This window comes from Musa acuminata, chromosome BXJ1-3, assembly GCF_036884655.1.
Source record: "Musa acuminata AAA Group cultivar baxijiao chromosome BXJ1-3, Cavendish_Baxijiao_AAA, whole genome shotgun sequence".
NCBI lineage: Eukaryota > Viridiplantae > Streptophyta > Magnoliopsida > Zingiberales > Musaceae > Musa > Musa acuminata.
Genome location: NC_088329.1, coordinates 44820929 through 44848534, shown reverse-complemented (window position 1 = coordinate 44848534; position 27606 = coordinate 44820929). Strand labels below are relative to the sequence as shown.

Here is a 27606-nt window from a genome sequence, read left to right as displayed (position 1 = left end):
TTATTTTCTTTTGAAAAATATAAAATTTATATATAATAATAATAAATATAAACACAATCAATATATCATGATAAAGGTATATTTTGGGTCCAGGCCGCGTTACAATCAACGTCACGTCAAGCCATTGCTAGGTCAGCAAGAGGAGCACTCCCATGCGCCAAGCCAAAATCCATACGAAGGTGTTCCTTCGTACGTCTCGTCTCGGAAAGCTGGTCGGCATCTGGCCTAAGGGGAGGTAAAACAAAACCAACCAAGCACTGACTTACTCGTTGATGGGCCAAAGTCGATAATCACCCAACGAGAGCTGTGCAGGAGAGCAACCACCCCGCGAGCCATGACCATCCCGATGGAGAATCGTCAACTAGCATCCCGAAAGAGAGTTGCCAACCAGCATCCCAACCGAGAGCCGCCAACAGCATCCCGACGGAGAGTCATCAACCAACATCCCAATCGAGAGCCGTCGACCAGCATTCCGACGGAGAGCCACTAACCAACTTAGCCGACCGAGGACTCCCGACATCGACTCGTGGACCCTAACTCCTTAGCTACAGCACATCCGTTAATCAACATATCCAAATATAAATTTTATATTTTTAATGAAATGTTTTATTTCTTTTATTATTTTATTTATAAATTTTTAAATACTTCCACTAAAAATATTTCCCACGGCTGACATATGCTGATATTTTTTATTTCTTATCTGATCGATCACACCTGTAAAGGACCAAAGATATTCCCTGCGGATGATATATAACATTATCTCAGTTTGCTCTAACCGACAAACATGTGGTGATGAACATAGTATTCGTGAGTCTGATAAAGTAGTTCGTTTCATTGATGCAAGCAACCAACGAGTTTAGAATTCTAAATCACGGCACTGGGATTGTTCTTTATTTTCCTTTTTTGCGACAATGTACAATATACTGATAGAAACAACACATCAACTAAGAGAAGAAATATTCTAAAACCCCACATTCATTTCCAGTTTCATCGATCTGACCACTAGAAAGAACCAGAAAGAAGGGGATTAAAGTCGAATCCGGCAAACTCAATCTTTCAAGCAGGACGCACGAGGCCACTCCCGATCGATCCCAACTCGAACTCAGAAGCAAGCATCCAAGAGACAACAACAGCAAAGAGCGGCCAAGCTGCACCAACCAATATAAATTAGAAATCGTTTCAGTGTAAGGAGAAATTATCCGGAGAGAAGAGAGAAGAAAGATGTGAAAGGAAACGGGATGCGGTTGTGCCGGACAGGAGCCGAATAATTCGGGAAACGGGACGAGGAATAAACAATCCGTTTAAAGAACAAGAAAGCGTTAAAGAAAACGAACGGAAGAAAGTGATCGACACGTCAGTAAAGGGAGACGCACACAACCGCCTCGACCTCAGCGCACGATAGCTATCTGGCGCCGGCTGCTGCCTTTGCCGGCATCTAGCTCAGATCTGCTAGTCTTGCGCCGGTCAGAAGGCTGCGCGGTCGTAGATCAAAGCTTGTTCGATCCTTCAGCGACGGCTCCAGAGAAGAGAAGAGAAGGGAAAAAGCGGCAAAATAAATGGATCCATTACCATCCCTCCATGAAGGAAGGCCCGCTGCTCTGCTTCTGGGGTGGCGGCTGAGCGTACGGCGGCGGATACCCCTGCTGGGGGTAGCCAGCAGGTGGGTATCCTTGCGCCGGATACCCCGGCGGTGGGTAGGCGTCCTTGGGGTACCCCTCCGGCGGATAACCTAACCATAACAACGAAATCGAGTACAAAGATCAGAGATCTGAAACCCCAACGCTAAAAGAAACACAGCCATGTTGGAAACCCAAACCCTAGCAAGAAATCCATGGATGGATGAACGGGTACCTTGGGGAGGTGGAACTCCGACGGGAGGCTGCTGCTGGTTGTAGTAGCTCATCTTGTCGAGTCTTCGATCTAACGCGGCGAGGCGAGCGGGTGCGGGACAAGAAATGGAAGTGGGGGGAGAGTGGGTGGGAATTTATAGTTCAGGAAAGGGGACGATTGCTTCGACACGAAACCAAACCAATCGGATAAACGCGTCGCGTCCGCGTTGTCAGATATAACAATAATGTAGCAGCGTGACCTTCGTGGAAGCTTCCCTGCCGCTTGATCGGAACGTTTACCAATCTCGACGCAGTTGAAAACAGTAATCTGGCCGATTGGTTGCGTACCTTTCTACGTTTTACCGAACCAATTGATCGTACTGACAAAAAATGAGGAATCACTTTTTAAATCCAAGAACAAAATTGTTTTGGGAGATTTCTATATGTTGAATATTTCCTAACAGTATCCCTCTTTTTTATTTTTTTAAATAATTTTTTTAAAATTTAAAAAAAAATAAAATATCTCTTAAATTTTTATAATAAAATTTACAGTATTTTTAACTAAAAATGTTATCAATATTATTGAAAAATAATTTAAGTGATATCATATCGTGTCTCTTTAGTTATTATTGCTCGTTGACCATTATAATACCATATTATTAGATCGTTTATAGTGTTTTCAAATATGTTTTACTTTATTCTGATAATGATAATACTATAATAGATTAAAAATACCATAATAAACTAAAACACTGTTATATATTAAAAAATAGACATTATAATATATCAAAAACATTTTAACAAATAAGAAATTTTTTTAGAGATAATTTAGGTTTTTTAAAAATTAAAAATATTAAAAAAGGGAATGAATCAAATATATTAAAAAAGGGAATGAATCGATCGGTCTGATTGATTTTTAGATAACCCCCACAAATATATTAATATATTTGATTGAATTAAAAATATCAAATCATTCTATTTATTCAATCAAATATATTAAAAAAGGGAATGAATCGATAGGTCTGATTGATTTTTAGATAACCCCCACAAATATATCACGTTAAATCAAACTGTCCTGATTTATAGCTATAGCCGAAAATATTTAATGCATTTTTTTTGTTTTTTTGAAATTATGTTTCACTTGAAAAAGAAAATTTTTGTTTCTCGTGCAATCGTTTCTTTCGTTTGATCATATTCTCTTCCTTTTTAACCACCTCTCTCTCCTTTTCATCATCTTTCTCTCACTATTGTTTTCTTTTTACCTAGATAAAATCATTTATTTTATGTCACTAAATAATTTATTTTGAATCATATTAATATAATTATATTTTTTGATATTATCATGTAATACAATATGTTTAGAACTTTATTATACTACACAGCACTTAAAATTATTTTTTTTTTTTTTTGTTAATTGACCCATTGGCATAACTAGTGACATGATGGCATAACGAGGGTTCGAAAGGTATTGTCTACTCTAAATAGGCAAATAGGCAGAATTATGATATAACTATGGTTCGTTCGGAGGGATTCGATTTCAAATTTCATACTAAGACCTTACAAAAACTATGATAAGAATATATATAATAATATATTTTCGATACTTGAGTCGGTAAAGTAATCGAAGTATTCAATTCACTATAAAATTCATCTAAATTATCATAAATTCAAAATAAATGAGTTCAATGAACTTGTGAGCTTTTTTAGTGCCGTAAATGGGTTTAGGGTTATGTTTAATTATTGTAAATAATTATTCACTTTCATCTGGTCATAGATGGGATTGTGCACCAAATATGAAGGTCACAGAATAATAATTTTCTAAAGTTAGTCTCGATCGACACTATGATATACTGGATACATATTTATTGATTGTCGGATAGATAAAAACCCTTTATTCGAGTTAAGTGAGATCTGTGTGTTAAAGTGACCTCAATATATCGATTTAGAGTTGATTAGAGGTCTATCATATTTGATAAGGTATCAATAGCCCTATGTGTGTTGTTATCTCTCTATTATCAAATAAACTATTATTTCATTTAAATTAACTCACCATGTCTTATCCATAAGCTTGATGATAATATGGAATTAAAAAATATCATCCTAATTTTGAGATAATTCTTTCCATAATTAAAATTTATCCTATAAATAAATTTTCATAAAAATAATTTAATTTATGTTAATATTCTAAAAAATGTCCTCTATTGAGAATTTACCCATAACCCTTATTTTTTTCAAAAAATTATAATTTTATCCTTCTATTCTAATCAATATACTCTAAATTTTCTAAACCCGTTCAAATAAATGAACTGATTCATGTCACCCTCCCGCCTCTTCCTCCTCCTTAGACTCTCTCTCTCTCTCTCTCTCTCTGAGTTCTGAATAGAAGGGCCGTCGTCAATAAAATTATTCCAAAGTTGCCGGAGCAGAAAATGGCATGGAGTTGGGTCTTCTTCCTCAAAATGAATTGGGGCCTCCCTCATCGACCACGTCTCGGTTCCTTCCCTCTCCTCCCCCTCTCTCTCCTTCCATTCACATTCTCCGGTCGGTCTTGCATTAGATTAAAGTGTGAGGAGGTGATGGTGGTCATGGTGATAGTAGCGATCGGTTCAGAGCCTTCCTCTCCCTCTTCTGCTTGCACTCGGTACTCATGCCTCGCCGCTCCACCAACCCCTGCCTCCTCTCCTTTGCGGGCTTCGCCACAACCTCCGTCGTCCTCTATTGTACCGTCTCCACCATATTCTCCCCACCCCCCGTCCTCGACGTCCCATCTTCTCACCCCGTCTTTATCTCCTCCTCTTCGCCCTTCCATGACCACGACGATCGCGACGCTCCCGACGCCACCTTCTACGATGACGCTTCCGTCTCCTACGCCTTCGACCGCCCGCTCACCGACTGGGACGCCAAGCGTCGGGAGTGGCTCCGCCTGCACCCCAACTTCGACGGGAATGGCCGCGAGAGGGTGGTCATGGTAACCGGGTCCCAGCCCGGCCCCTGCCGCAACCGGGAGGGCGACCACCTCCTCCTCCGCTTCTTCAAGAACAAGGTCGACTACTGCCGCCGCCACGGCATCGACCTCTTCTACAACACCGCCCTCCTCCACCCGGCCATGCGCTCGCAGTGGGCGAAGCTCCCCGCGATCCGTGCCGCCATGCTCGCCCACCCGGAAGCCGAGTGGGTGTGGTGGGTCGACTCTGACGCTGTCTTCACGGACATGGACTTCGAGCTCCCCCTGCATCGCTACCGGGACCACAACCTGGTGGTCCACGGCTGGCCCCACCTGGTGTACGACGCCCGCAGCTGGGTCAGCCTCAACTCCGGCGTCTTCCTCATCCGCAACTGCCAGTGGTCGCTCGACTTCATGAAGGTGTGGGCCGTCATGAGCCCTTTATCACCGGACTACGACCGGTGGGGCCAGGTCCTGGCGGCGGAGTTGAAGGACAAGCTGTTCAATGTGTCGGACGACCAGTCGGCGCTCGTCTACCTCCTCGTCAAGCACAGGGACCAGTGGGGCGACAAGGTCTTCCTGGAGAGCGACTACGATCTCGAGGCCTACTGGGTGGCGATCGTGGACCGGCTGGAGAACATGACGGCGAAATACGCGGAGGTGGAGCGGCGCGTTGACGGGCTGCGCCGGCGCCACGCTGAGGTGGTGAGCGGGGGGTACGGGCGGCTGAGGGAGGAGCAGCTGGCGACTGAGGAGGGAGCGGTGAGCGGGCCCAACGGGTGGCACCGTCCCTTCATGACTCACTTCACCGGGTGCCAGCCCTGCAACGGCGCCCACAACAAGATGTACACCTGGAAGAGCTGTTGGGAGGGGATGCAGCGTGCGCTGCACTTCGCCGATGACCAGGTGCTCCGCGACTACGGCTTCCGCCATGCCGATCTCCTCAGCGGCGACGTCCACCCGCTGCCGTTCGCACGACCGTCCACGGCCTGATGGTTCGTCGTGAGGGTGATAGCCGGCGACGTTGTCGCAGCACAATAAATATAACTCATTTTCATTATTAGTCATTAAACATTATTGTTATTGTTCAATAAAAAAAATTAATCGATGTTATAATACTATCTTAGATGAATTGACTTATAACGATACAATATAATGTCCTGTTGGTATCATATATGTCATTCTTATATACACCAACCAAAGAAATGGAGATAAATGGATCATATGCCCCACCCGAGATTCGAACACAGAGCTGATAAGACTTCACTGTTTCTAAGACATGCAAATGGCATGCCGTTGAATCAGATCACATGATAACAGGCGTCATGCATGCACAGCAAACCTTTTACACTAATCGAAGCATGTCATGCCGAATTCTGTTGTGACATGTGGACTTCTGTGACGTGGAAAACTTGTCCTCGGACGACATCGCTACGTCCTGCGAGACACGGAAACATGCATGAGGGCAACTCATCGATCGCCACGTGTCGGTCTGACCTCGACGCGATGCGCTTCAAAAACCGTGCCCCGAAAAGACGCGGCCTCGATGAGCGGGCTCCGCCGATCCCCGCCACCCTGGTCCCGTTACGACGGGGTTAATTGAGACCGACCGTCCAACGTGGCAGGATCACAGCCGCCGATCACGACCTCGATCCATCGCAATTTGCGCATGTAATCACGCGAACGCCACCGTCCCCCTGAAATGTGCGGCCGGCGCAGTGAAGCCACCAACGCAACCCTTCCTCTTTAGCTTGGAAAGCAAAGCCATGAACAGCTAAAAGATTCATAAAGACCGTCTGTGTTCGTTCCTGAGCAAATCCAATGCTTGTTCGGATGTCTCTCGCACTGCACCGACGATGCAGAGTCCGCTGTTTAAGGAGTACTTGTCGAAAAGCTCAAGTCTCCTCCGTCAGCAACCACGCCTCTGTTCCTCGTCTTCCTCGCTAAAGTCCAAAACTGGCAACGAAAGCAGCACCAGGTGGCATAATCCCTTCGATAGCATCCAAAACTCCTCCTCCCTTACTTTTCCTCCCCCCTTCCCGCTCTCTCTCTCGCTCTCTCTCGCCTTTCTGTGAGGTGGTGTTGGCGGTGGTGGTGGTGATGATGAGCGGTACGGAGCCTTCCTCTCCCTCTTCTGCTAGGACTTCCAAGGGCCTTATGACTCGCCGCTCCTCCAAGCCCTCGCTCTTCTCCGACGGCCTCGTCTTCGCGGGTGGAGCCGGCGTCGCCCTCCTCGTCTTCTGGGTCGTCTCGACCTTCTTCTCCGCTGTCACCGTTGTAGACCCTTCCGCTTTCCCCTTCTCCGTCTCCTCTTCTGCGGCCTTCCCTGACCTCCACGATCGCGACCCTCCCGGCGCCACCTTCTACGACGACCCTTCCGTCTCGTACACCATCGACCGCCCGCTCACCGGCTGGGACGCGAAGCGCCGAGACTGGCTCCGCCTGCACCCGGCCTTTGGCGGGTACGGTCGCGAGCGGGTGCTCATGGTGACCGGGTCCCAGCCGGGCCCCTGCCGCAACCCGGTGGGCGACCACCTCCTCCTGCGCTTTTTTAAGAACAAGGTCGATTACTGCCGCCGCCACGGCATGGAACTTTTCTACAACACCGCCCTCCTCCACCCGGCCATGAACACGTTCTGGGCGAAGCTCCCCATGGTCCGCGCCGCCATGCTCGCCCACCCGGAGGCGGACTGGGTGTGGTGGGTAGACTCCGACGCCGCCTTCACCGACATGGACTTCGAGCTTCCCCTGGATCGCTACCGGGATCACAACCTGGTGGTTCACGGTTGGCCCCGCCTGGTGTACGAAGCCCGCAGCTGGGTCAGCCTCAACGCCGGCGTCTTCCTCATCCGCAACTGCCAGTGGTCGCTCGACTTCATGGCGGTGTGGGCGGCTACGGGCCCCATGTCCCCGGACTACGACCGGTGGGGCCAACTCCAGAAGGCGGAGTTCAAGGACAAGCTGTTCAACGAGTCGGACGACCAGTCCGCGCTCGTCTACCTCCTCCTCAAGCACAAGGACCGGTGGGGCGACAAGATCTTCCTGGAGAGCGACTACTACTTCGAGGGCTACTGGGTGGAGATCGTGGGGCGGCTGGAGAACATGACGGCCAAGTACGCGGCGGTGGAGCGGCAGGTGCAGGGGCTGCGCCGGCGGCACGCGGAGGTGGCGAACGGGGCGTACGGCAGGCTGCGGGACCGGCACCTGTCAGGGGAGGATGGGGCGGTGAGCGGGCCCAACGGCTGGCGCCGGCCCTTCATGACGCACTTCACGGGGTGTCAGCCCTGCAGCGGCGACCACAACAAGATGTACAGCGGGGAGAGCTGCTGGGAGGGGATGCAGCGGGCGCTGCACTTCGCCGACGACCAGGTGCTGCGCGACTACGGATTCCGCCACGCCGATCCCCTCAGCGGCGACGTCGAGCCGCTGCCTTTCGATTACCCGTCCGCGGCGTGAAGGTTCGTCGCGACGGTGATGTCTGGCGAACGTTTCCACAGTACAACAAATATATTATTTTCAGAAAAAGAAGAATAGTAGAAATATAAATATAAATAAACAGATATTTTAGAGTAAAAAGTGCTTTTCTTTCCGCTTTCTTTTTCTTTTTCTTTTTCTCTTTAGGAACGAATAAATTCGAATATGTTCCTTCTTTTCCTCGTTGGGAGGGAAACGGTTTCCGATGGCGAGCCATCACGAGAAACGCGGCGGGTTACCGGTCGGATCTCCTTGACGAGCGAAACGCGAGGCGACGGTTACGGAAACGGTTACGTCAATGCCGACGGAGCAAAATCCATCACGCACCTTCATCGACGGAATCGAATCTTAAAGTCTGACGTGTATCGGCATCCGATTGGGTTGGAGGCCCAAACTCTAATCCACAGAATTTTGGGTCGAACCTTTTGATTGAAATGTTGAAATTAGGTCAACACGAGATATAGAATTCGATCAATTGGGTTGGATATAATAATTATTTTAAATAAGTTTAAATCCTTTTATTACAATAATTCTTTTTATTAAAAGTCGAATCGAATCAAATCTTATGTCACAATGGCCCAAATTATTTCATCATGTACACATATATGAGTCCAATTTCTAAATCTATTTGGTGTTCCTTCAAGAATTATAGAACACGATGTTCCTTTCTAATTTATCCGAATAATATACTTCCAACCTAATTTAAGTATGTTGGGTACACTTTATGGAATACTCATAAATGGACACCTCAAATGTCCATTTCTCTATCCTAACACATCATAAACAAACCATAAATAACAGGACACAGATGCAAGGATCAATTTAAAGGTGAGCATTAATTGGATTAGGTCACCCATCACCTCTTCCAGAGGTGTAACACTTCTGAATTGTCAAGCTCAAGGGGGGAGACAAACCCTAATGGCATCATTGACGACGATGCTACAGTCGCAACTACTTCTCTGTAGCTTCATTTAACTATAGTCCCCCACCATGTCAATATACATACTCAATTATTTGACTAAAGATTAATAATAATAACAGTATATCATGATGGTTACGAAACGATAATCATCTTACTACTAAGTTTTGATTTAACCTTAATCGTAATTTTTGTTTGATCAAATCCCTACCGATAAATCAAATAATCTAAAACTATTATCGTAACAGCTTGGAGTATTGTCGAGCAAGTATCAAATGTCAAAGCTACCATAGATGAGAAGATGCTTAATGCTTTTACGATGATAATTACGGATTAAGACAGAAAGAGTCGTTGGTCTTCGCAAATAGTCAAGGTACGTAAGACTATTGTGTTATTGGAATGATGTACGTGAGTTGATGAAACCTCAGCTTGGGTTGCTGTATTTAGCCCTCGATTGACATGTTTCGATCGTTGGTGGTTGATGGATTGGTTTCATTAGCTTTGATCATTCAAGTGCGCATCCGAAAGGACGGTGATGACAATGTCGACGGTCTTTGTTTAGGCCAAATGGCTTCCTCCTCTTTCTCGTGGTCTCATGATGGGCCTTCGGTGCATCACTTTGATCATGACGAAACGTATGTCTCTCTCTCTCTCTCTCTCTCTTTCTTGGTTGGGACAATGACTTGACGCCTGCAGCTCTCCCATGATGTTGATGTTCATAGCTTCTCCTCATCATCTTATTAGCTTCCCCTGTTTCCCGGAGGGAACAAACCAAGCAAGAACAGACACTTCATCTCCTCTCACGCCTGCAGTACCGATCCAGAGGAAGAGGCCATTGTTGTTTTGGAACCTCAGGAAGACCCAAAAGCTTCCTCTGCCACTCTGTTGACTAACAATAATTTACATTTATAATTGCTTTACGTGCAAGATTCTGCAGAGGAAAACCTTCAGTCCCCAATCTCTTGCAATAGTCACTATATATATGTATATATATTGCTGATGTTGATGAAGTGGGAATATAAACTAAGATCATCTCTGTCTTATGCTTCTTTATGCCGAGCTTTTCGATGAGCGATACTTGTATATTCTAAGGAATTAGGCATTGAATTATCCCTGGATTAACCATGAATTATATATATATATTTATACATGATGCTCTTCCCCATGATTTCCCCTGTTCACGGGATGTTGTAGCAAATCATGGAAACCGGTGTCGAGTGGTACGCTTCGCCTCGCTGTATTGCATGTGACCCCGTTTTGGCTCCATTCCTCCGACGGAGTGTGAGATGGTGCGTGCGAGGGAGGCGACCCGCCTCATCTCTCTCTCTTTAAACCAAGTCGATTGATCTCTTTGTGCCTCTCGAGTTCATAGCCATAAAGGAGAATGAGAAGAGCCTTCTCCTATATCGATCCACTGATGCAGAGAGAGGAGGACGATGTTAGCTATGATTGCTGCAGTGGATGCCAATCTGGTTGGACCGACTACTTGGACAAGTCCTGCGGTGAGTGCCCTCAGCCTCTCGGCTGCGGCAAAGGTGGTTCCTTTGAGGAAGAGGAGGAGGACCTGTCCATGGTCTCCGATGCGTCCTCCGGGTCTCCACATTTTCCCGAGGAGGACGAGCATTCCTGCGGCTATCTTCGCTCCAGCACTTGCTTTCATGCCGGAGGCTGCCTCTGCTCTGCCTTGACTCCAGCTGCTGGATTGGCCGCGGGCGGTGCCAAGAAGAGGAGAGTCGAACCAGAGCAGCAGAGACAACGTTCTTCTCTGTTGGATGACACCGCCAGTTCGCCTCTGTTCAGCTTCTCCAAGGCATGCTATATTCCTGATCCTTACTCTCCATCATCTGATTTCAATCCGCTGCTCAGCATCAACGAAGCCATTTTGGAGTTCTCTTGTGGCTTTAAGGTGCATTGCTGGTTCTCCTTCCGCTGGTTTTTCTCTTACGTTGACTAACAAGTATGATCTCGAACAGAGAAATCTCCAACTGGAGAAGCAAATGGGCCACCTTCAATCCTCTGTTCCGGAGACCAGTTGAGTGATCTCCATAACCTACATTCCTTGATGCGATTCTGTTCCTCGACTCATTCTTCCTTTTTGTCCGTTTGGTGTCAGTAGATATCAAGAAAAGTAGGTGGGAAGAAGATTTGGTGATCGACTCATCTGAAGCAGAAACATGTGGATGGATCTTTGAAGTTCTCAAAAGAGATCAACTTTAATCTTCTACTGTACCTCTCTCTCTCTCGCCTCTGTTATTTTCCTTGTGGCAAGTCAATGCAGTGGGAAGGAAGCGATCGACCTCTGCAACAGAGCAGAGAAGAGAAGAAATAATTACGTTCTCTTCAGCATTCTTCTTCTTTTCATTCTTTTGTCATGAATGGAGGTAACAAAAAGAGCCACCATAGACTCTCTGTTCCCACCCTCATCTCCCACCTTCTCACAAGGACATGCATTCAAATGGATGAGGTCCCATGGAGGAGGAGGAGGATCCGCATCGATCACCAGCCTGTCGATCGTCATGAGATCACAATAATGAAAACTCACTCGATAGATTCAGTTCCAAGCCAAGTGTAATGCTCACTCGACGCGCCATGTCGTGATCAAGGACCCTTACCCAGTTACCATCTTGTCCGACTGGTCCAACATTTGCATCACCACCACAGGAAATGGAGGACGCTTGCACTGAGAAGCTGGAGGCACGGTCACTCTCACCACCGGCTTGCCTTGCATCACCCCATTCATGGCAGCGAGCGACTCAAGGTCGCTCTCCTGTAAACAAACACCAAGCTGCATGCTTTATAGTGTCATGTCTCCTTCGTGCTACCGTATGATCAAAATGCTTTATAGTGTCATGCTTTATAGAGAGAGAAGCATCTCTCCTGTTCCTTCTTCTCAGGAAATCTATCGTCTCGGACGAGAGATCCCGACAGGTACGGCCATGTCCTCTGAGTGTGTTCGACCTGAGGGCACGGAAAGGGAGGAAGATGACCTGCACGCAGCTAGATGCGCGTTCCGACGATGCTGTACTCGTCTCGAACACAGCCCTCGGGCCTCATGCGCACCAGTTGTATCAGATGTTTGATGAAGATTCACAGACGAAACGCCAAAAAGCAAACCTCGAAGTTCTCATCCTTCTTCCATGAGAAAGAAGAAACAGAGGGTAACCGAAATCGAACACCCAGGTTTCACAGCAGCCATGTTAACCAACCTGTCTTCTTCCTCGAGCAAGCTTCTACTGAGAAGCTGCTTTTGAGAGGCTTTACCTGAGCCTGCAGAACACAAGGACATGAACCCTGGCAGTCAAAGCCAGACTTTTAAGGCAGGCAGCATGGCCTCATCTTTATCCTCATCCTCATCTTTATCAGCCTTAAATGGCAATTCTGGACATGCACAGGCTCTGATGCCTGCCCATTCAATATGCACTTCAAGGAACATGTGGTTTGAATGGCTTGCATCATTCATCTCTATCATCTTGCAACCCTTCTGCATAGCACCTGAGCAGCTCAATAATCTTCCATAGCTCTTCCTTGGAGTGTGTGGTAAATCAACTGTAAACTCATAGGTTTGTGACTTGATCTTATTGTGTTTCTATTATTTGCCTGAAGTAGTTGCTGCTGATCATTACTTGTCACAATAACAAGTGCTACTTTAAGATAGTTTAAGTTTTATAAACATAATATATGTATTATCATGATATAAAATTAAAATTATCTAAAAATAATACCTCTAGTCAATCATTTTAGGTGTTGAGCAAAGAGCGACAAAAAATATTAATCATCTCAACCTCTTAGAAATATATGATTGGATGAGCCTTTGGAATAGCATATTTAAGTTAATTAAAATATTTATATTTTATATTTATAATAAAATATTTGTTTATGTGATTTAATGTTTTTACTGTTCTATCTTTTCTTTCTAGCAAATTCTTCGGGATCTTACGATATTATGAAGAGACTGACATTTTACGAACGGACATATAAGGATATCATACGATATAGGTAAAATCAATTAAGTTTGTGATAGCGACAGTGATATAAGAATTAATGCATTTTAGGTAGAAAAATGATCCAAGTGGCAATCCCTAACCGTGCTATATCTGGTATCTTTTATGAGGTTCTTCCTCATTGATTAGAGCCCTCAGACCTCAGCTATCCAATTAAATTTCCATGATGCTCAACCTCAGAGCCATTTGCACAATTTGCAGTGGCAGTGGCACAGCTTATTGATGACACTTCTGCCAGGAGTGTGGACTCTGACACCATTGAAGGAGCAATACTTGCCTGAAACATAACCCTTAATGCAGATGGAGCAGAAGAAGCTATCAGAACATCACAAGGCCCCTTTGTATAGTGCAAACATAAGCAATCTCAAACTCACGGAGAAGACGACATCGTCGTGAAGTCCTCACCACCGAGTCTTCTGCATTATCAATCGGAGGAAAGTAATCGAGGAATCTGAGAGGACATGGCGAGGCTAAACATTCATGTAGTTGTTGGCTAGAAATTGGTAGCCCAAGTCGAGTCATGGCAGCGAAACATTACAGCTTTGGTTTGGTAAAGACGCCTACGATGGGCATCATCTTAATGTCTTCGTACTGTACTGATCCTGCAGCCAGCAACAATGGCTGCATGCCTTATAATGTTCATGGCACCAGAGCTAGCGTTTCCGGAAAAGCTGAGACCAGATCAGATCCACAATTCATTGTATCCCGCAAGAAGAAGAAGAAGCTGGTAATTGCCTCCACGAACACCCCTCAATGCTCGTCAGAGAGTTGCAGGCGGCTGAGATCGCGGTAAGATAATGATATCCCCACTCCGGAAAAAGGATCAAAGCAGCTCACTCCTTTTCAGAAGCATTGAAGTAAAGGATCGAACAAGTCATGCTTATCATGAGGGTCTTTGAATGGCTTGCAAATGCCGGTAGATCGAGGATGGTTCTGTGGCCCTTTAATTCAATCTGCCGCCGACTGCAATACTGTCATCCGGGATTCGAGTATCAGTTTCAGTAGCCACTGCTCATTTATTGAAGATGATGGTAACTTCTTGGTTTCCAATGCATCTCTAGTCAACGTAATTGACGAGCATCACCGCTGGTTTCACGTCGCTCATTAGTCGGCAGCGGCGACAAAGTACGAGAGAGTGGTGTGACCATCAAAGCTAATTAAGAGGGAAGGAGGAGGCACGTAAACCGCGCCTCCTCGGAGTAGATTGAGAACAGGGTCAAAAGACCGGCTGGTCCCTCTCTCCAATTCAGTGACGCGTGCAGCCCTCTCAACGCCAACCAGACAACAACGACGCACATTAAGCCGCCGTTGCCATGAGGAAGCGGCCATTAAAGGCACGACCCGGCGCGCGCTCTCCCCACAGACTCCTCCGTTTCCACCACCAGAGGCCGGCGCCGGTCGAACCATGACGGTGCTCCTCCCCATCCCGCCGCTGGTCCCCATCCCGCCGATCGCGGTGCCGGGAGAGGTCCGGCGGATGGTGAGGCTGACGTACCTGACCGCCCTCACCACGCTCCTCGGCTACGTCGTCTTCTTCGTCTTCGGCTTCCTCCGGGATCTCTTCCGCGAGCTCTTCGACTGGTCCAAGTCCGACGACCTCAGGGTATCTACCTCCCTGTATGCTCTCGTTTCATCCGTACGACGACTAATGGATCCCGGTTTCATCTGGCGACAGGGTTACGCGCCGATATGCCCGCCATTTGAGGATTTCTACACCCGCCGAATCTATCACCGCATCCAGGTCTGCTCTGCTTCCATTTCAGCTTCTTCCTGTCGGATTCTTTCCTGTTCAGGAAGTTCCTGCCTTGCTGGTCATTTTCTTGGTACGACGAGTGTTTGTTCTCTTCTGCATAAAAGATCGGAGTCCCCTCAAACGATACGTATCTAAATCCTCACGACCCGGTCAAGATAGCGGCGGCAGCAGCAGCAGCAGAGGAAGAAGAAAGTAGTGTTGTTGTTAGTCGTTCTTACCTTGCAGCGATTAAGCATTGCACTCAGCAATGGAGAAAGGAGAAGAGAGGGCTTCGTTTGTCTTCATTCCTTTTAGATTTCGATAGAAGATCCGATCACCGCTGGATCGGATCGTTCAACACCGAGAGATCGAGTTCTCGAAGTATATCCATCTCTGATCGCCACCTTTTCCTCGATTTAATGGAAGATTTGTGAAACAACAGCGTAGGAAGGATGCGTAAACTTAGAGAGGGCAATACGATTTATGTGCAGGATAAAGTACTGTTTAGGTGGCCGTCAAGGACATAATGCGTGCATCGTCTTTCTCTTCTACTGTCTCTGTGTCTAACATGAAGAACCCTAGAAGTGATTCGTGTATGTTTGACGATGGGCATGGCAGGACTGCTTTGCCCGACCGATCGCGAGCGCACCGGATGCCTGGATCGATGTGGTGGAGCGGTATTCCAATGACAACAACAAGACCCTCCAGTATGTTCGACGTAATTCCCTCACCGATTCGACAGTGGAAGACGTTTCTGACTCTGTTCCTCTCACGCGATGCAGCCGGTCTTCGACCGCATCCAGATGCCTCAACCTCGGATCATACAACTACCTCGGTTTTGCTGCCGGAGATGAGTACTGCACGCCTCGCGTGATCGAGTCTCTCAAGAAATACGCTCCTACCGCTTGCAGTGCTCGGGCTGATGCAGGTAGGAAACCTCTGCTTTCTTCGTCACAGAACAGATGTTGAATCCCCTAAGCTTGCCATGGCTATCAGGAACCACCAGGTTGCATGTCGAGCTCGAGGAGTTGATAGCACGATTCGTCGGAAAGCCAGCGGCCATCACCTTCGGCATGGGATACGTGACCAACTCCTCCATAATCCCAGTTCTAGTCGGAGAGGTCTGCAAGTTCTGCTACCGTCAATTGTACCTGACGATGGTGAATTCAGCGAATCATATGAGTTCGTTCTCTTCTCGTGTTCCTTAACAGGGAGGGCTAATCATCAGCGACTCATTCAATCACAACTCCATCGTCAGTGGCGCTCGCGCATCCGGCGCAACGGTGCATGTTTTCCGCCACAACAGTACGTCCGACGCCTTGAGCATGAGATGCTGCTCAATTGCTCACCTCACCTTGTCTGCGTTGACAGGCCCTTCGCACTTGGAAGAGGTGCTGCGGGAGCAGATCGTCAAGGGTCGTCAACCTGGCACACACAGACCATGGAGAAAGATACTTGTCATCGTCGAGGGCATATATAGCATGGAAGGGGAGTTCTGCAAGCTGCCTGAGATAGTAGCCATCTGCAAGAAATACAAGGTTCGACATCGATCAACATCGAGGGTTCGAATCCTGAGAACGATGACAATACTCCTTTCTCTGGATCAGGCATACATATATCTGGATGAAGCTCATAGCATCGGTGCGGTGGGTAAGTCCGGGAGAGGTGTTTGTGAGCTGCTCGGGGTGGATCCAGCTGACATCGACATCATGATGGGAACTTTCACCAAGTCATTTGGATCCTGCGGAGGCTACATTGCAGCATCAGAGGTTGATTCCTTCATGAGCTCGAGTGAATAGAGCGCTTCCATCGATGCTAAGCTCGTATGCGTTTCTCAGGAGATCATTCGATATCTGAAGCACGCTTGTCCGGCGCATCTCTACGCGACCTCCATGTCACCGGCCGCCGTTCAACAGGTTATATCCGCGATCAAGGTTGTTCTCGGAGAAGATGGGTCAAACAGAGGTGAGACCGCACTCTCCATGGCTTCCTCAAGAATGCCGTCTGCCTAACTACGACTTGATCACCGCCAGGGGCCAAGAAGCTGGCGCAGATTCGGGAGGGCAGCAACTACTTCCGATCAGAGCTGAAGAAGATGGGCTTTGTGGTTCTCGGAGACAACGACTCGCCGGTGATGGCTATAATGCTCTACAATCTGGCGAAGCTCCCCGCCTTCTCGCGAGCGTGCTTGAGACAGAATGTGAGTAGGTGGTGGTCAGCAACCGCAAGCTGTGATTCTTGTTTTAGATGTCGATGCTCGTTGCAGTGAGTTCATCGACTTGTTTGCAGGTTGCGGTGGTGACGGTAGGGTATCCGGCGACGCCAGTTCTCCTTGCCAGGGCAAGGATCTGCATCTCTGCTTCCCACACCAGGGAAGACCTCAACAAAGGCTTGAAGGTTCGAGTCTCATTCTTACGATCATTGCTATTTAGATCACCATCATCATCGACATTATTCCTCTGAGAATGAATTACTCAGGTCATCAGCGAAGTTGGTGGTCTGGTGGGGGCGAAGTGCCTCCCCGCAGAACCAGAGAAGGCGAAGAAGATGGACTGAGGAAAGCCTGCATTTTTGGTGACAGTACCATTTTGCAGGAAGAAGATTTATGTTCATACATCATCAGAAGTGCATTCTGTTCCTCACTGAATTGGATTCTATAGAATTCTTTACAATGTTAAGTGTACAATTTGTGTGAATGAATCAGCTTACAGATTCCTTGAAGCACAAACCAAATGGGAAGCTGTGAGAATGTTGGGATGAGCTGTGAGAATACAGTGATGTCCCCAAAGTTCACCTGCAAATAGCTGAGACAACACTAAAAGATTTCTCCATTTCAACATTCCTTCACTTCCAATCACTAGTCTTTCTTGTCACACATTGTGAGATTTGAGATTCATATGATTGGAACTACATACCTTCGATTTGGATCCAAGAATGTCCTGAAAGTTGGTGAGATGGTGTCTGATTGCTTCCTCAAGGTTTTAATTCAAGAAATATGATACCTTGTGATGATGTGGTTGAAATGTTTTAGAGGGCTCGCTTGCTTGGGAGCTTTTACTATTACTATGATTTCCTTCGTACGTAAAAATTATTACTTATCATGGCAATGACTCAATGGAGATGATTAGAAAAAGCTTTCAATAGGCTATTGATAAGGCATATTTCGGATCTCGACCACGTCACGATTCACCTCTAGCGTCGGCACAAACATGGGCCCTCGGGACATGGACCAAGTGCCACGTCGGATACACCCATACAGATTTAGCACAAGAGCCGCCTTCCTCTCGCATCGAGCCGAAGCCTGTACAGGGAGGCGTCCTCTCGGGAAGTCCCGTTCCGGAAAGCTCGAGACGATGTTGCATGGTGTCGTTCCACGCATACCGGTCGACGACCGCACGAAGGTACAAACTCGCCACTCGAGAGGTCGGTCGCCACGTCAAATCCGCGTACGATCGACCCTCAGGCACTAGTATAAAAGCCTTGACTAACATCTGGCCATGAGGAGAAAAACATGGGACAAACTACCGACTTGACCCAAGTCGGGAATCCCCCGACCCGGGTCTGTATGTAGGGACGCGACAACTCTCAATCCAACTCAATCCCGCGTCGGAGACGTGACCACCTTGACCTCTTATCCAGCCCGACCTCAGTACTGTCTCTGATCGATCGAGAGACACGCTCCCGAATGTCGACAACTCCAGACATCAACTAATGGACTAAACCATGTTGACTTCTCGACCACGACGCGCATGTTCACCAACAGCTATCAAAACTTTCTTGTGCATGTTTTACTGTTTCCACATACTGATGTGTATACTAAAGCCTGCTGTTTCTCCTCCAATTGGTATTGATGAGACATGACATTGATTAAAGCTTGCTTTTATCTCGATTGTGTATGTATGATGGCTTCAGCACCAATTCATTCAAACAACTTATCTCAATTCCAAAATTGCTTCCTAGTGATTAAGATGCATTCTTGGGCTTGCAATTTGGAATTTCTAAACCAATCTAATAAAGTTAATTATAAATTTAAAATTTTAAAAATAACCTAGAAAAATAAAAAATGTAATCATGTGAGAACAAATTATTAGTTTTCCTAAGTTAAACAAAAACTAATCCATCTATTTGATACCGAAATACTTCGATTTATTTTTTTAAATAATAATTAAGAGTTCATGAAACTATTCAATCGGATAATATCGAATATTCAATCAGATAAGAGTTCATGGAGGATTTATTTTTCTTTATTTTTTTGTTCTTTATTGGATCTTGAAACCCTCAAGGATCCAAGCAAGTCCTTTGTGGTCCATTGCTGCTTTCCAATTTGATTTAAAGAGATTCCATCTTTATGGAGTGTTGCTTCACACTTGATGAAGTCAATAATTGTGGGTCTTTCATGTTGATCCACAAATTTTATATACACTTTTCACTTTGTTATCATTTATTTGATAAGAAGATGATAGTGTCACAAAGCATGTAGACTTGTCAATTAAATTATTTGATTCTGATGTTTCTTATTATCTTAATAACATAATTTTTTAAAAAAATATAATATATATCGATACAATAATTTCTTTTATATATCGAGTAAGTAATCGAACGATATATCTCCGTCGTGTCGGTGAGAGACATCACTTCATTTATTAATTTTTTATCATATATATTTTTAATTTTAATTATCAAAATATATCAAACTTTTGATTAACAAATAATTTTTTATTATAATAAATAAATAAATAGCAAAGAGTATAAAAATGCAGAAATGAACTCTGAACAAATCCCTCAAGAAAAAAAAACAAAACCCTCTAAAATTTGCTGATGTTTTTGAAATGATGAGTCCATTAGAGACTGCAGTTTCTTGGAGTCTTCTTCCAGGCTACAAATGGCATTTCATCATACAGCAGTAATGGACGCCAGACAAGAAACAAACCCTCAGTGCGAAGCAAAGCGAAGCCTTGTCTTGCCTCACATTTCTTTCCCACTCTTCACCATCAGCCCCTCTTTCTCTCTCTCTCTCTCTCTTTTCTGCTTTAGAGACTGCAGCGCGTTCTACGGAGAGTGAGGAAGATGGCTTCCAACTCCAAGAACTACAGAGCGTGAAGCATTCCTTCTAATTCCCCTTTTGTTTACCCCCATTGCTCTCTATTTGCTTTTTGTCTACAGCGAGTTTGGTGTATTCTGATAGCAAGAAACGCAACCTTGTTTTCTTCTCCATCGCAGTTGGCAAGGCTCTTTCTTCTTTTTCTGTGTGGTGCTATAAAAAGCAATTGAAGTTTCAGAATTCCCTGCTGTTCCTTTCAGGTATGTCTTTGTCCGAGTTTCCGTCTTTTTCTTGTTAATCCCTTAGGTGGCCCGTATTTTTCTTCTCCTTTTACTGAATCCATCCTTGCTTCCGCCCAAAGTTCTGATCTTTCCATTGTAGTGATCGATAAAAATCTCTCCTTTCGCTTTGGATTTGCTATCAGATTTCATGGGCTGCGGCTTTAGCAGGATGTCCAGCGGCACGCCACCGGAACTCGCCGTAGACGCCGCCGTCGGCAACGCAACCGGTCCTGCGGCCGCCACTTCCGCCGCCGGTGTCGACCCGGGCAGCATCCAGTACACGGCCGAGCTGAGCTCCTACGAGGCCGCGTGCCGCCTCGACCCGGAACTCCAGACATTCGACGCCACCCTGCAGCAGCGCACGAGCCGCGCCATTTCCACCCTCGCCCTCGGCGTCGAGGTCCACGCCCTTTCCTTCGACTCCCTCAGAGAGGTCATCGGATGCCTCCTCGAGATGAACCAGGAGGTGGTGAAGGTCATACTGGATTCCAAGAAGGACGTGTGGAAGAACCCCGAGCTCTTCGAACTTGTCGAGGACTACTTCGATAACAGCCTGCAGACCATCGACTTCTGCACCGCACTCGAGAACTGCCTCAAGAAAGCCCGCGACAGCCAATTGATCATCCACATTGCCCTCCAGCGTTTTGCAGATGATGAACAGGAAGTCGATGTCGATGGCAGAAAGAAGTACGTAAGGACTCTAGACGAATTGAGGCATTTTAAGGTGGCCGGCGATCCATTTACCCAAGAATTCTTTCAGCTATTCCAAACAGTTTACAGACAGCAGCTGTCGATGTTGGAGAAGCTTCAACTGAGAAAGGGGAAGCTTGACAAGAAGCTCAAGCGCCTTAAAACTTGGCGGAAGGTATCGAGCATCATGTTCGCGGCAGCTTTCACAGCTGTAATTATCTGCTCGGTGGTGGCTGCTGTGGTAGCTGCGCCGCCGGTCGCAGCAGCTTTGGCCGCTGCAGCATCCATCCCTATCCCGGCAGGGAAATGGATCGACTCCCTGCTGAAGGGCTACCAGGATGCTCTGGAAAGGCAAAAGGGGATTCTCAATTCGATGCATGTGGGAACCAACCTTACGTTGAAGGACTTGGATATCATCCAGGTTCTGGTGGATAAGTTGGAAATTCAGATCCACTCACTGTTGGATGCTTCTGATTTTTCCCTCAGAGATGAGGATGCTGTGAGATTTGGGATCGAAGAGATTAGGAAGAAGTTGGAGGAGTTCATGAAGAGTGTTGACTCTTTGGACGAGCAAGCGGATCGATGCAACAGGGATATTAGAAGGGCAAGGACAGTTGTGCTTCAGAAAATTATTAGGCACCCAAATTGAGCAGATGCAGCCGCAGCATGGTACGTCCGATCATTGATGTGAATATTTTATACTAATATGCTGATTAATTTGATTGATTATTAGAAATTTTAGAACCTGCATACTCTGTGTAATTGATTGTTACCTGCTGGATGTTGTCTGCTCTCGACCTGATTGAAAAAATAAGTAGGTTTGGTTAACAATGGAAAGGATACAAAGATGTCTCTCAACAAATAGGTACAGAGAGATACCATATACTGAGAGGATGAACTTGTCCTATGCAGTTTCATCATTGGGGAACTCTGGAATTGGCTATCCTTTTGCAACTCCTGCATTGCTTATCCATCTTCACTGACTTTTATGGCTATTATCAGACCGATCGGTCCGTACTTATAATAGTTTAGCTGTTTAATTTTTTTTTCTAACAGAATTTGTTCTACTATTTTTTTAATTTTATTTTTTAATATCGATCATATGCATAATCTATCACATCGCAAGTACAGAAGTTACCTGGCTAATTTGTTTTGACTACAGTTCAAGTTGTGGAAAGTAATACTTGAATTTCAAAATTTCCTATTCTCAGAAAGTAAATGAACCTGCATTTGCCATAATGCTTTTCTCTGCCAGTTTGTCGCAGAATTGATCACCATTCCTTCAACTTCAAAAATCACTTTTTGATGGAAGGCATAGTGCTGCCACCCTTAGTTTAACACTTCAATTGCATATGGAGTACGTCTACAAATGAATTTAAAAAATCAGCTATTCTGTGACACTGAAAAAAAAAAAGCTCCATCAGACCAATGTTACATAAAATCAGATTCTTTCTTGTTCCATAGAAGTAGTAAATTTGATCTCATTTCTTTTGTTTAACATGCAGTGCCTGATTGGCCTTGATGATCCTGTTGAAACATCCCGCGCCCCATGTGTGGGAACAATATTGTGGCTCCTTGAAGAAGAAAAAACCACAGGAGCATGAAACTCCGAGACCTGACACCACAAGGCATTGTGTGCATTACTGCTCTTCGATGATCTGGAACCCTGTTACTTGTTCTAGGATGTGTTATTTATTGTTTTTGATCTGGGTGTCTTGTTTTGGATAGTACTGTTCTCGTGCCTTTTTTTCCTGGGTGTTATCGTTATGTAATTTTAATTCAATGACAACATTGTGCTATCATAATATCTTATCATGACTAACAATGAAGTATTCAGCTAAAACCAAAAGATGATATCTAGTTCATATAAACCCTGCTTTACCTGTCCTCAAAACCTAAAAAGTATAAGACACAGAAGAAACAAGGAATTTTTTGTTTTGCCATGCATTCAATGCATATCACTGTGATTGGAGTGAAATCGTTGAGCCAGCAGTTGCCATTTGTTGAATAGTAGGAGAGTGAAATCGTTGAGCCATGTTAAGTATAAACATGCTCTTTTTGTCCTTTTTGGCTGTCGGTTTTCCTGTGTTCTGCATGAACTTATGTTTGCATGATTGTCTCAAACTTGGTTTAGAAGTTTGAGTTAAAGGAGCTGGTCCAGCATCGAAAGACCATGTTATTGGTAGTATCTTAGTATTGGCCTAATTTGATCTCTTTTTTCTTTCTTCTGAGAACCTCTCATTGATTGTTAAATGAAAAAAGAAAATTATTGTACTGATAGGAGGATCCTGCGCTGGTTCATATTTTCTTATGACCTAATTGTGTAAATAACAATTATGAGCTCTTGAACTGTCTGGCTTCGAGTATTGAGTAATATTATTTGTCAACTGTATGTACTCTGTCTTTCTCGCATATCTGTACTATCAAGAGGGTTGACTTTTATTTTATTTGCACTATATCTGAAGCATGAGCCCTTTGTTGAATTTAGTAAGAAACACATAATATATTCTTAGTGAAGAATATGCATTCATTGTAGATTGTCGACTTGGGAGGACTTAATTTTCTACAACTTGTTGCTGCATGCTTGTTTTGATTCGCAAGACATTCACATAGCATGCATTCCTTAGTTCATCTATCGACACTACTGCTGTAAGCACTTGTTTCACCATTTAATGAGGCACAATCACAAAAGCCACACCACAAAGGATCTATAAAGTCCTTGAGCCGGTTTCACCGTTCCGATTCCCGGAATCTCTGCAGTGAGGGCAGCAAAACTTTTTACATGATTCGGTTTTGGGTTCCTAAGGCACACTTGGTTCATTCTTTGCACCTGTGACTAATGTGTAGGTGTTGGAAGTTGATGTTCTAATGAGTCACTTAAATGTGTTTGTATCTTTTACCATGTTGTCATTTATGCTTGAGGTATGTATATATTCCTTTGTAGAGACCAGCATTCCTGATCTATTTCAGATCTGTAATATTCCTAGTCACAACAGCATTGTGAAGATATTGATGCCACTTTGATCATTTTGAGCAGTGAGCTTCATCTCATACATTGTTTTCTCTTTTCAGACATGATTTCCTTGTCTGCAACAGCTGCCTGCAGTTTCATCCCCTCTGAGCAGCAGCTGAGCATAGTGGTAGAGATGCATCTGACTTCAAATGTTGACAGCAGCTCAACATTTTGACTTCAAATGTTGACTTCAAATGTTGCATCTGACATGATTTCCTTGTCTGCAACAGCTGCCTGCAGTTTCATCCCCTCTGAGCAGCAGCTGAGCTTAGTGGTAGAGATGCATCTGAATTCAATGCGATCGTAGGATTTTTGTCATGTATTGTTACATTAAATCATTATCTCTCGATGGTGTTTTAATTTTGATATAATCAATTTTGATCATCAATCTAATTTATTAATATAATTAATTTTAATTATTAATTTGAAATATTATTTGAATCTAATTTATTGATATATTTAATTTTGATTATCAATTTAAAATATTATTTAAATATATCGGATCGATTTCGATCATCAATCCGAAATGGGTCGGACTCAGTAAGCGGGTATGTCAAAAGACACGCCCGCCACGTGCCTACGCCCGCTCCCAATCGGTTTCCCGCGCTTCCTTCCTACCGCGCACAGTGGGACCCGAAGCAACCGCGCCGCCCTTTCACGTGCGATGGAGGAGGAGGGAACGCAGTCTTCCTCCTCGTCACGTCGCCCTCCGTCCGCGTTGGTCTCCCACGTGCGAACCGCTCCCTCCGCTCCCTCGTTCCTCTGTCCATGGGTCTCCGTCGTGGCATCTCAGCCGTGGGATCTTGATCATGGCCGAGGATTCCAAGAGAAAGGCACATTGAGATTCGTGCGGAGCTCATTTTTAATGGACGTCGGCCTCCGACGGTGGGAGGATCAAAGAACCTCAAAGAGGGGACCGAGCGATAAACGCGTCCCGCGGCACGTGCGAACTCGCTGCGGCCGTGTGGGCACCACCACAGGCCTGTCCGTGTGCGCCAACGGAGTTGGCGGTGGCGGTGGCGGTGGAGAGGTCTACTTCCAACGTGCGAACCCGTCCGCACCAGAATAGCTTCCCAGTTGAAGCCGCCACTGTAGCCAATTAATTCTTGAGCTAAGGTTACTTTTATTATAGATTTCTATTATTATTGTTGCTCGCTGCTGATTTCAATGATTGATAACATGCGGACCCAATTCATCAACATCATCATGTATTGCTCCTCTGCAATCATCAGCGGCACTACAGTTGCTCGACAGATTGTTTAGTTCTTGAGCTTCTTCTTCTTCCACCCTTTCAGTAACAGGAATCGTTCATCTGTAGCTTGCAGTGGCAGATCAGTAGGAAGCAATGAGCAACGCTTAGACCGCACCGAAGAAGCACGCAGATGATGTGATCTCTCTTCTGCTACTTGTCTGTACCTCGTCCCTCTGTTCTCTTTTGTTCGCTTCTTCGCTGGGTCAAACTAAGGACCGAAGACCAGAAGATAATGAAAGGAAGCCTTTTGTTAATGACATGAAAACCACTGCGGTTTGGGGAGTTCGGATTGACGTGAGGCAAACAGGGAGGACAGAGTCGTCAATTTCTGCTCGTTCTACTGCATACTCACCGGTCCTCACCTCAAAAGAAGAGCGATGGGTGACGAGCACGGGGAGAGAGCGCTCTCTGGCACAACGGGAATCTAAGCCATCTACATACAATAAGAAAACCCTACCTTCCTCGTGAGCAATCTCAGACTCCTCTGGCCAAAACCAACAAGAAGGACAGGGGGTGTGGGAGGAGAGGGAGAGAGGGAGAGAACAAAATCGAGAAGGAAGAACAAAATTTGCCTCTTTTTCTCCCTTCGTTCCGCGAGATCGTCCGATCGATCCCAATCTCTTTGTTCTGTGAGGCAAAAGGAGGGATCTTGAGGGATAAAAGATAGAGTTTTGAGGGGGGGATCGGCGGAAAGGATGACGGCGGGAGGAGGGCGGCAGCCGACGTGGAAGGAGAGGGAGAACAACAAGCGGAGGGAGCGGCGGCGGCGGGCGATCGCGTCGCAGATCTTCTCCGGGCTGCGGGCGATGGGGAACTACAAGCTCCCGAAGCACTGCGACAACAATGAGGTCCTCAAGGCCCTTTGCCACGAGGCCGGGTGGATCGTCGAGGAGGACGGCACCACCTACCGAAAGGTCTCCCCTTTTTCCTCTCTCTCTCTCTCTCTCTCTCACCCCCTTCGCCAGGGTTCTTTACTACCTTGCGCATACCATGTCTTGTTTTGGAGAGATCGGGGGCGATTCCACCAAGGTGTGATTTTGATGATAGATCTCTTGCTAACTTTAATAGATCTTTGCCCTTTCTGAATATTAGATCATCGTTAGCGCTTTCAAGAACAAAAAAAGAGAATCTTGCTTTAATCTTTTGGCTCCGCTGCCGATGATTAAGGTGTTAGATTTGCATGTTTTAGTTACTCATGTTTCCTTAGATTTCCCTTCTCTACTTTCTGCTTGATGGGATGATGAAATAAGTGGTTCACCCCCAACTTAGATTTCCCCATACTTGCATAAATCTGCATCAGATATAAATCATCATCTCTTTCTTTGTGCATCTCTCTTCTTTGAGGTTATGATGCATTAATGCTGCTTTCGTTTATTCAACGACTGACAGGGTTGCAAGCCTCCCCCACCACCGCCGGAATCTGCCATCGGCGGTCCATCTACAGGCATCAGCCCTTGCACCTCGTCCCACCTACTGAGCCCGCTCTCCTCGTCGTTCCCTAGTCCTGTCCCTTCCCACCACGCAAGCCCATTGTCATCATCCTTCCCGAGCCCCAGCCGGCTCGATAATGCCAGCGTAAACCCATCTTGCCTCCTCCCCTTTCTCCGAAATCTCACCGCCCTCCCCCCACTTCGCATCTCGAACAGTGCCCCTGTGACCCCACCCCTCTCATCCCCTACCGCCTCCCACCCACCTAAGATCAGGGCTCCAGACTGGGATCAGAATGCCTTCGGCCGCCCTTTATTCGCTGCATCTGCTCCTGCTAGCCCCACCAGAGGCCGCCGCCATGGGCACCCTGCAACCATACCTGAATGCGACGAGTCTGATGCTTCCACTGTTGAGTCCTGCCGGTGGGTCAGCATGCAGATGACCGCCCCGGGTTCCCCGACTTTCAACCTTGTCAACCCTGCTGCCACAACCCCAGACACTGCAGCAGGCAGTGCAGGAGGATGCACGGAATTTGACTTCGAGAGTGGGAGGGTGAAGCCATGGGAGGGAGAGAGGATTCACGACGTCGCAGTGGATGATCTTGAGCTCACTTTGGGGGTTGGGAACACGGCATCTAAGTGAAACCTTTCACTGCTTCGTGCAATATGCTTTCGATTTGATCCAATGCCGCCTGGTTGTTCGGTATCCGATTCTCTTCGTTCTGTGGTTCTGTCGCCCTCATATTTTTGGTTTGGATTTCAGTAACCTGTCTGTGCATGTATACAGATTCTTTAATTACCTTTGGGGTAAGCTAAATTGTTCTATGACTGCTATCTCGGTGGCAAATTCTCATCAGGATATTTGAGGTGCCGCAATCGAATCTATTGTTGCTTGCTATGTAGATTCAACAACTTGCAAGAAAGCGGCTACTTACAGTTCATCGGTGCATCTAAATGCTGCAAGTTGTATGCATGGAATTGATGGCAGAAGTGGAAAAAGTTC

General features: G+C 46.0%; 7 protein-coding genes across 9 annotated transcripts; 6 read left to right on the top strand and 1 right to left on the bottom strand.

The window, feature by feature from the left end:
* Positions 1-855: 855 nt before the first annotated feature.
* Positions 856-2009, bottom strand: LOC135634278 (cysteine-rich and transmembrane domain-containing protein WIH2-like). The gene is made up of 3 exons (XM_065144642.1): positions 1852-2009; positions 1570-1729; positions 856-1148 (listed from the first exon to the last, which is right to left on the bottom strand). The coding sequence occupies exons 1-3, from the start codon at positions 1901-1903 to the stop codon at positions 1103-1105; spliced, it is 258 nt and encodes an 85-aa protein (XP_065000714.1). The 5' UTR covers positions 1904-2009; the 3' UTR covers positions 856-1102.
* Positions 2010-4324: 2315 nt separating this feature from the next.
* Positions 4325-5766, top strand: LOC135638245 (probable glycosyltransferase 7). Its single transcript, XM_065151283.1, has one exon. It carries the CDS (start codon positions 4477-4479, stop codon positions 5764-5766), a length of 1290 nt encoding a protein of 429 aa, XP_065007355.1. The 5' UTR covers positions 4325-4476.
* Positions 5767-6344: 578 nt separating this feature from the next.
* LOC135634234 (probable glycosyltransferase 7) lies at positions 6345-8362 on the top strand. The gene has a single exon (XM_065144571.1). It carries the CDS (start codon positions 6874-6876, stop codon positions 8227-8229), a length of 1356 nt encoding a protein of 451 aa, XP_065000643.1. The 5' UTR covers positions 6345-6873; the 3' UTR covers positions 8230-8362.
* A 1993-nt stretch (positions 8363-10355) lies between these two features.
* On the top strand, positions 10356-11976 carry LOC135638240 (protein SOB FIVE-LIKE 5-like). Its single transcript, XM_065151275.1, has 3 exons — positions 10356-11072; positions 11140-11197; positions 11283-11976. The coding sequence occupies exons 1-3, from the start codon at positions 10551-10553 to the stop codon at positions 11381-11383; spliced, it is 681 nt and encodes a 226-aa protein (XP_065007347.1). The 5' UTR covers positions 10356-10550; the 3' UTR covers positions 11384-11976.
* Positions 11977-14429: 2453 nt separating this feature from the next.
* Positions 14430-17499, top strand: LOC135634220 (long chain base biosynthesis protein 2d-like). Of its 2 annotated transcripts, XM_065144540.1 has the most exons (12): positions 14451-14770; positions 14843-14908; positions 15518-15606; positions 15682-15827; positions 15896-16020; positions 16111-16204; positions 16271-16437; positions 16507-16668; positions 16738-16864; positions 16933-17099; positions 17189-17296; positions 17378-17499. In XM_065144540.1, the coding sequence occupies exons 1-12, from the start codon at positions 14573-14575 to the stop codon at positions 17453-17455; spliced, it is 1527 nt and encodes a 508-aa protein (XP_065000612.1). In that variant the 5' UTR covers positions 14451-14572; the 3' UTR covers positions 17456-17499. The 2 variants fall into 2 exon arrangements, with proteins under 2 accessions (XP_065000617.1, XP_065000612.1); XM_065144545.1 differs by having other exon boundaries at positions 14430-14908.
* A 2326-nt stretch (positions 17500-19825) lies between these two features.
* Positions 19826-22718, top strand: LOC135634224 (UPF0496 protein 1-like). 2 transcript variants are annotated; one of them, XM_065144562.1, is made up of 4 exons: positions 19826-19995; positions 20120-20200; positions 20365-21580; positions 22417-22718. In XM_065144562.1, the coding sequence occupies exon 3, from the start codon at positions 20370-20372 to the stop codon at positions 21558-21560; it is 1191 nt and encodes a 396-aa protein (XP_065000634.1). In that variant the 5' UTR covers positions 19826-19995; positions 20120-20200; positions 20365-20369; the 3' UTR covers positions 21561-21580; positions 22417-22718. The 2 variants fall into 2 exon arrangements, with proteins under 2 accessions (XP_065000634.1, XP_065000628.1); XM_065144556.1 differs by having other exon boundaries at positions 19826-20200.
* A 2807-nt stretch (positions 22719-25525) lies between these two features.
* On the top strand, positions 25526-27544 carry LOC135634213 (protein BZR1 homolog 1-like). The gene is made up of 2 exons (XM_065144531.1): positions 25526-26090; positions 26566-27544. The coding sequence occupies exons 1-2, from the start codon at positions 25872-25874 to the stop codon at positions 27244-27246; spliced, it is 900 nt and encodes a 299-aa protein (XP_065000603.1). The 5' UTR covers positions 25526-25871; the 3' UTR covers positions 27247-27544.
* The last annotated feature ends 62 nt before the right edge of the window (positions 27545-27606 follow it).

Excerpts from the sequence above, each read along its gene's own strand:
- LOC135634278 (XM_065144642.1), bottom strand. The coding sequence starts at position 1,903 with ATGAGCTACTACAACCAGCAGCAGCCTCCCGTCGGAGTTCCACCTCCC. Across the intron at positions 1,730-1,851 it reads CGGAGTTCCACCTCCCCAAG|GTTATCCGCCGGAGGGGTAC; the intron begins GTACCCGTTCAT and ends TGTTATGGTTAG. Across the intron at positions 1,149-1,569 it reads CCTTCCTTCATGGAGGGATG|CTTGGCCGCTCTTTGCTGTT; the intron begins GTAATGGATCCA and ends TGGTTGGTGCAG.
- LOC135638245 (XM_065151283.1), top strand. The coding sequence starts at position 4,477 with ATGCCTCGCCGCTCCACCAACCCCTGCCTCCTCTCCTTTGCGGGCTTC.
- LOC135634234 (XM_065144571.1), top strand. The coding sequence starts at position 6,874 with ATGATGAGCGGTACGGAGCCTTCCTCTCCCTCTTCTGCTAGGACTTCC.
- LOC135638240 (XM_065151275.1), top strand. The coding sequence starts at position 10,551 with ATGAGAAGAGCCTTCTCCTATATCGATCCACTGATGCAGAGAGAGGAG. Across the intron at positions 11,073-11,139 it reads AGTTCTCTTGTGGCTTTAAG|AGAAATCTCCAACTGGAGAA; the intron begins GTGCATTGCTGG and ends GATCTCGAACAG. Across the intron at positions 11,198-11,282 it reads ATCCTCTGTTCCGGAGACCA|ATATCAAGAAAAGTAGGTGG; the intron begins GTTGAGTGATCT and ends TGGTGTCAGTAG.
- LOC135634220 (XM_065144545.1), top strand. The coding sequence starts at position 14,573 with ATGACGGTGCTCCTCCCCATCCCGCCGCTGGTCCCCATCCCGCCGATC. Across the intron at positions 15,607-15,681 it reads GACAACAACAAGACCCTCCA|CCGGTCTTCGACCGCATCCA; the intron begins GTATGTTCGACG and ends CACGCGATGCAG. Across the intron at positions 17,297-17,377 it reads ACCTCAACAAAGGCTTGAAG|GTCATCAGCGAAGTTGGTGG; the intron begins GTTCGAGTCTCA and ends TGAATTACTCAG.
- LOC135634224 (XM_065144562.1), top strand. The coding sequence starts at position 20,370 with ATGGGCTGCGGCTTTAGCAGGATGTCCAGCGGCACGCCACCGGAACTC.
- LOC135634213 (XM_065144531.1), top strand. The coding sequence starts at position 25,872 with ATGACGGCGGGAGGAGGGCGGCAGCCGACGTGGAAGGAGAGGGAGAAC. Across the intron at positions 26,091-26,565 it reads ACGGCACCACCTACCGAAAG|GGTTGCAAGCCTCCCCCACC; the intron begins GTCTCCCCTTTT and ends AACGACTGACAG.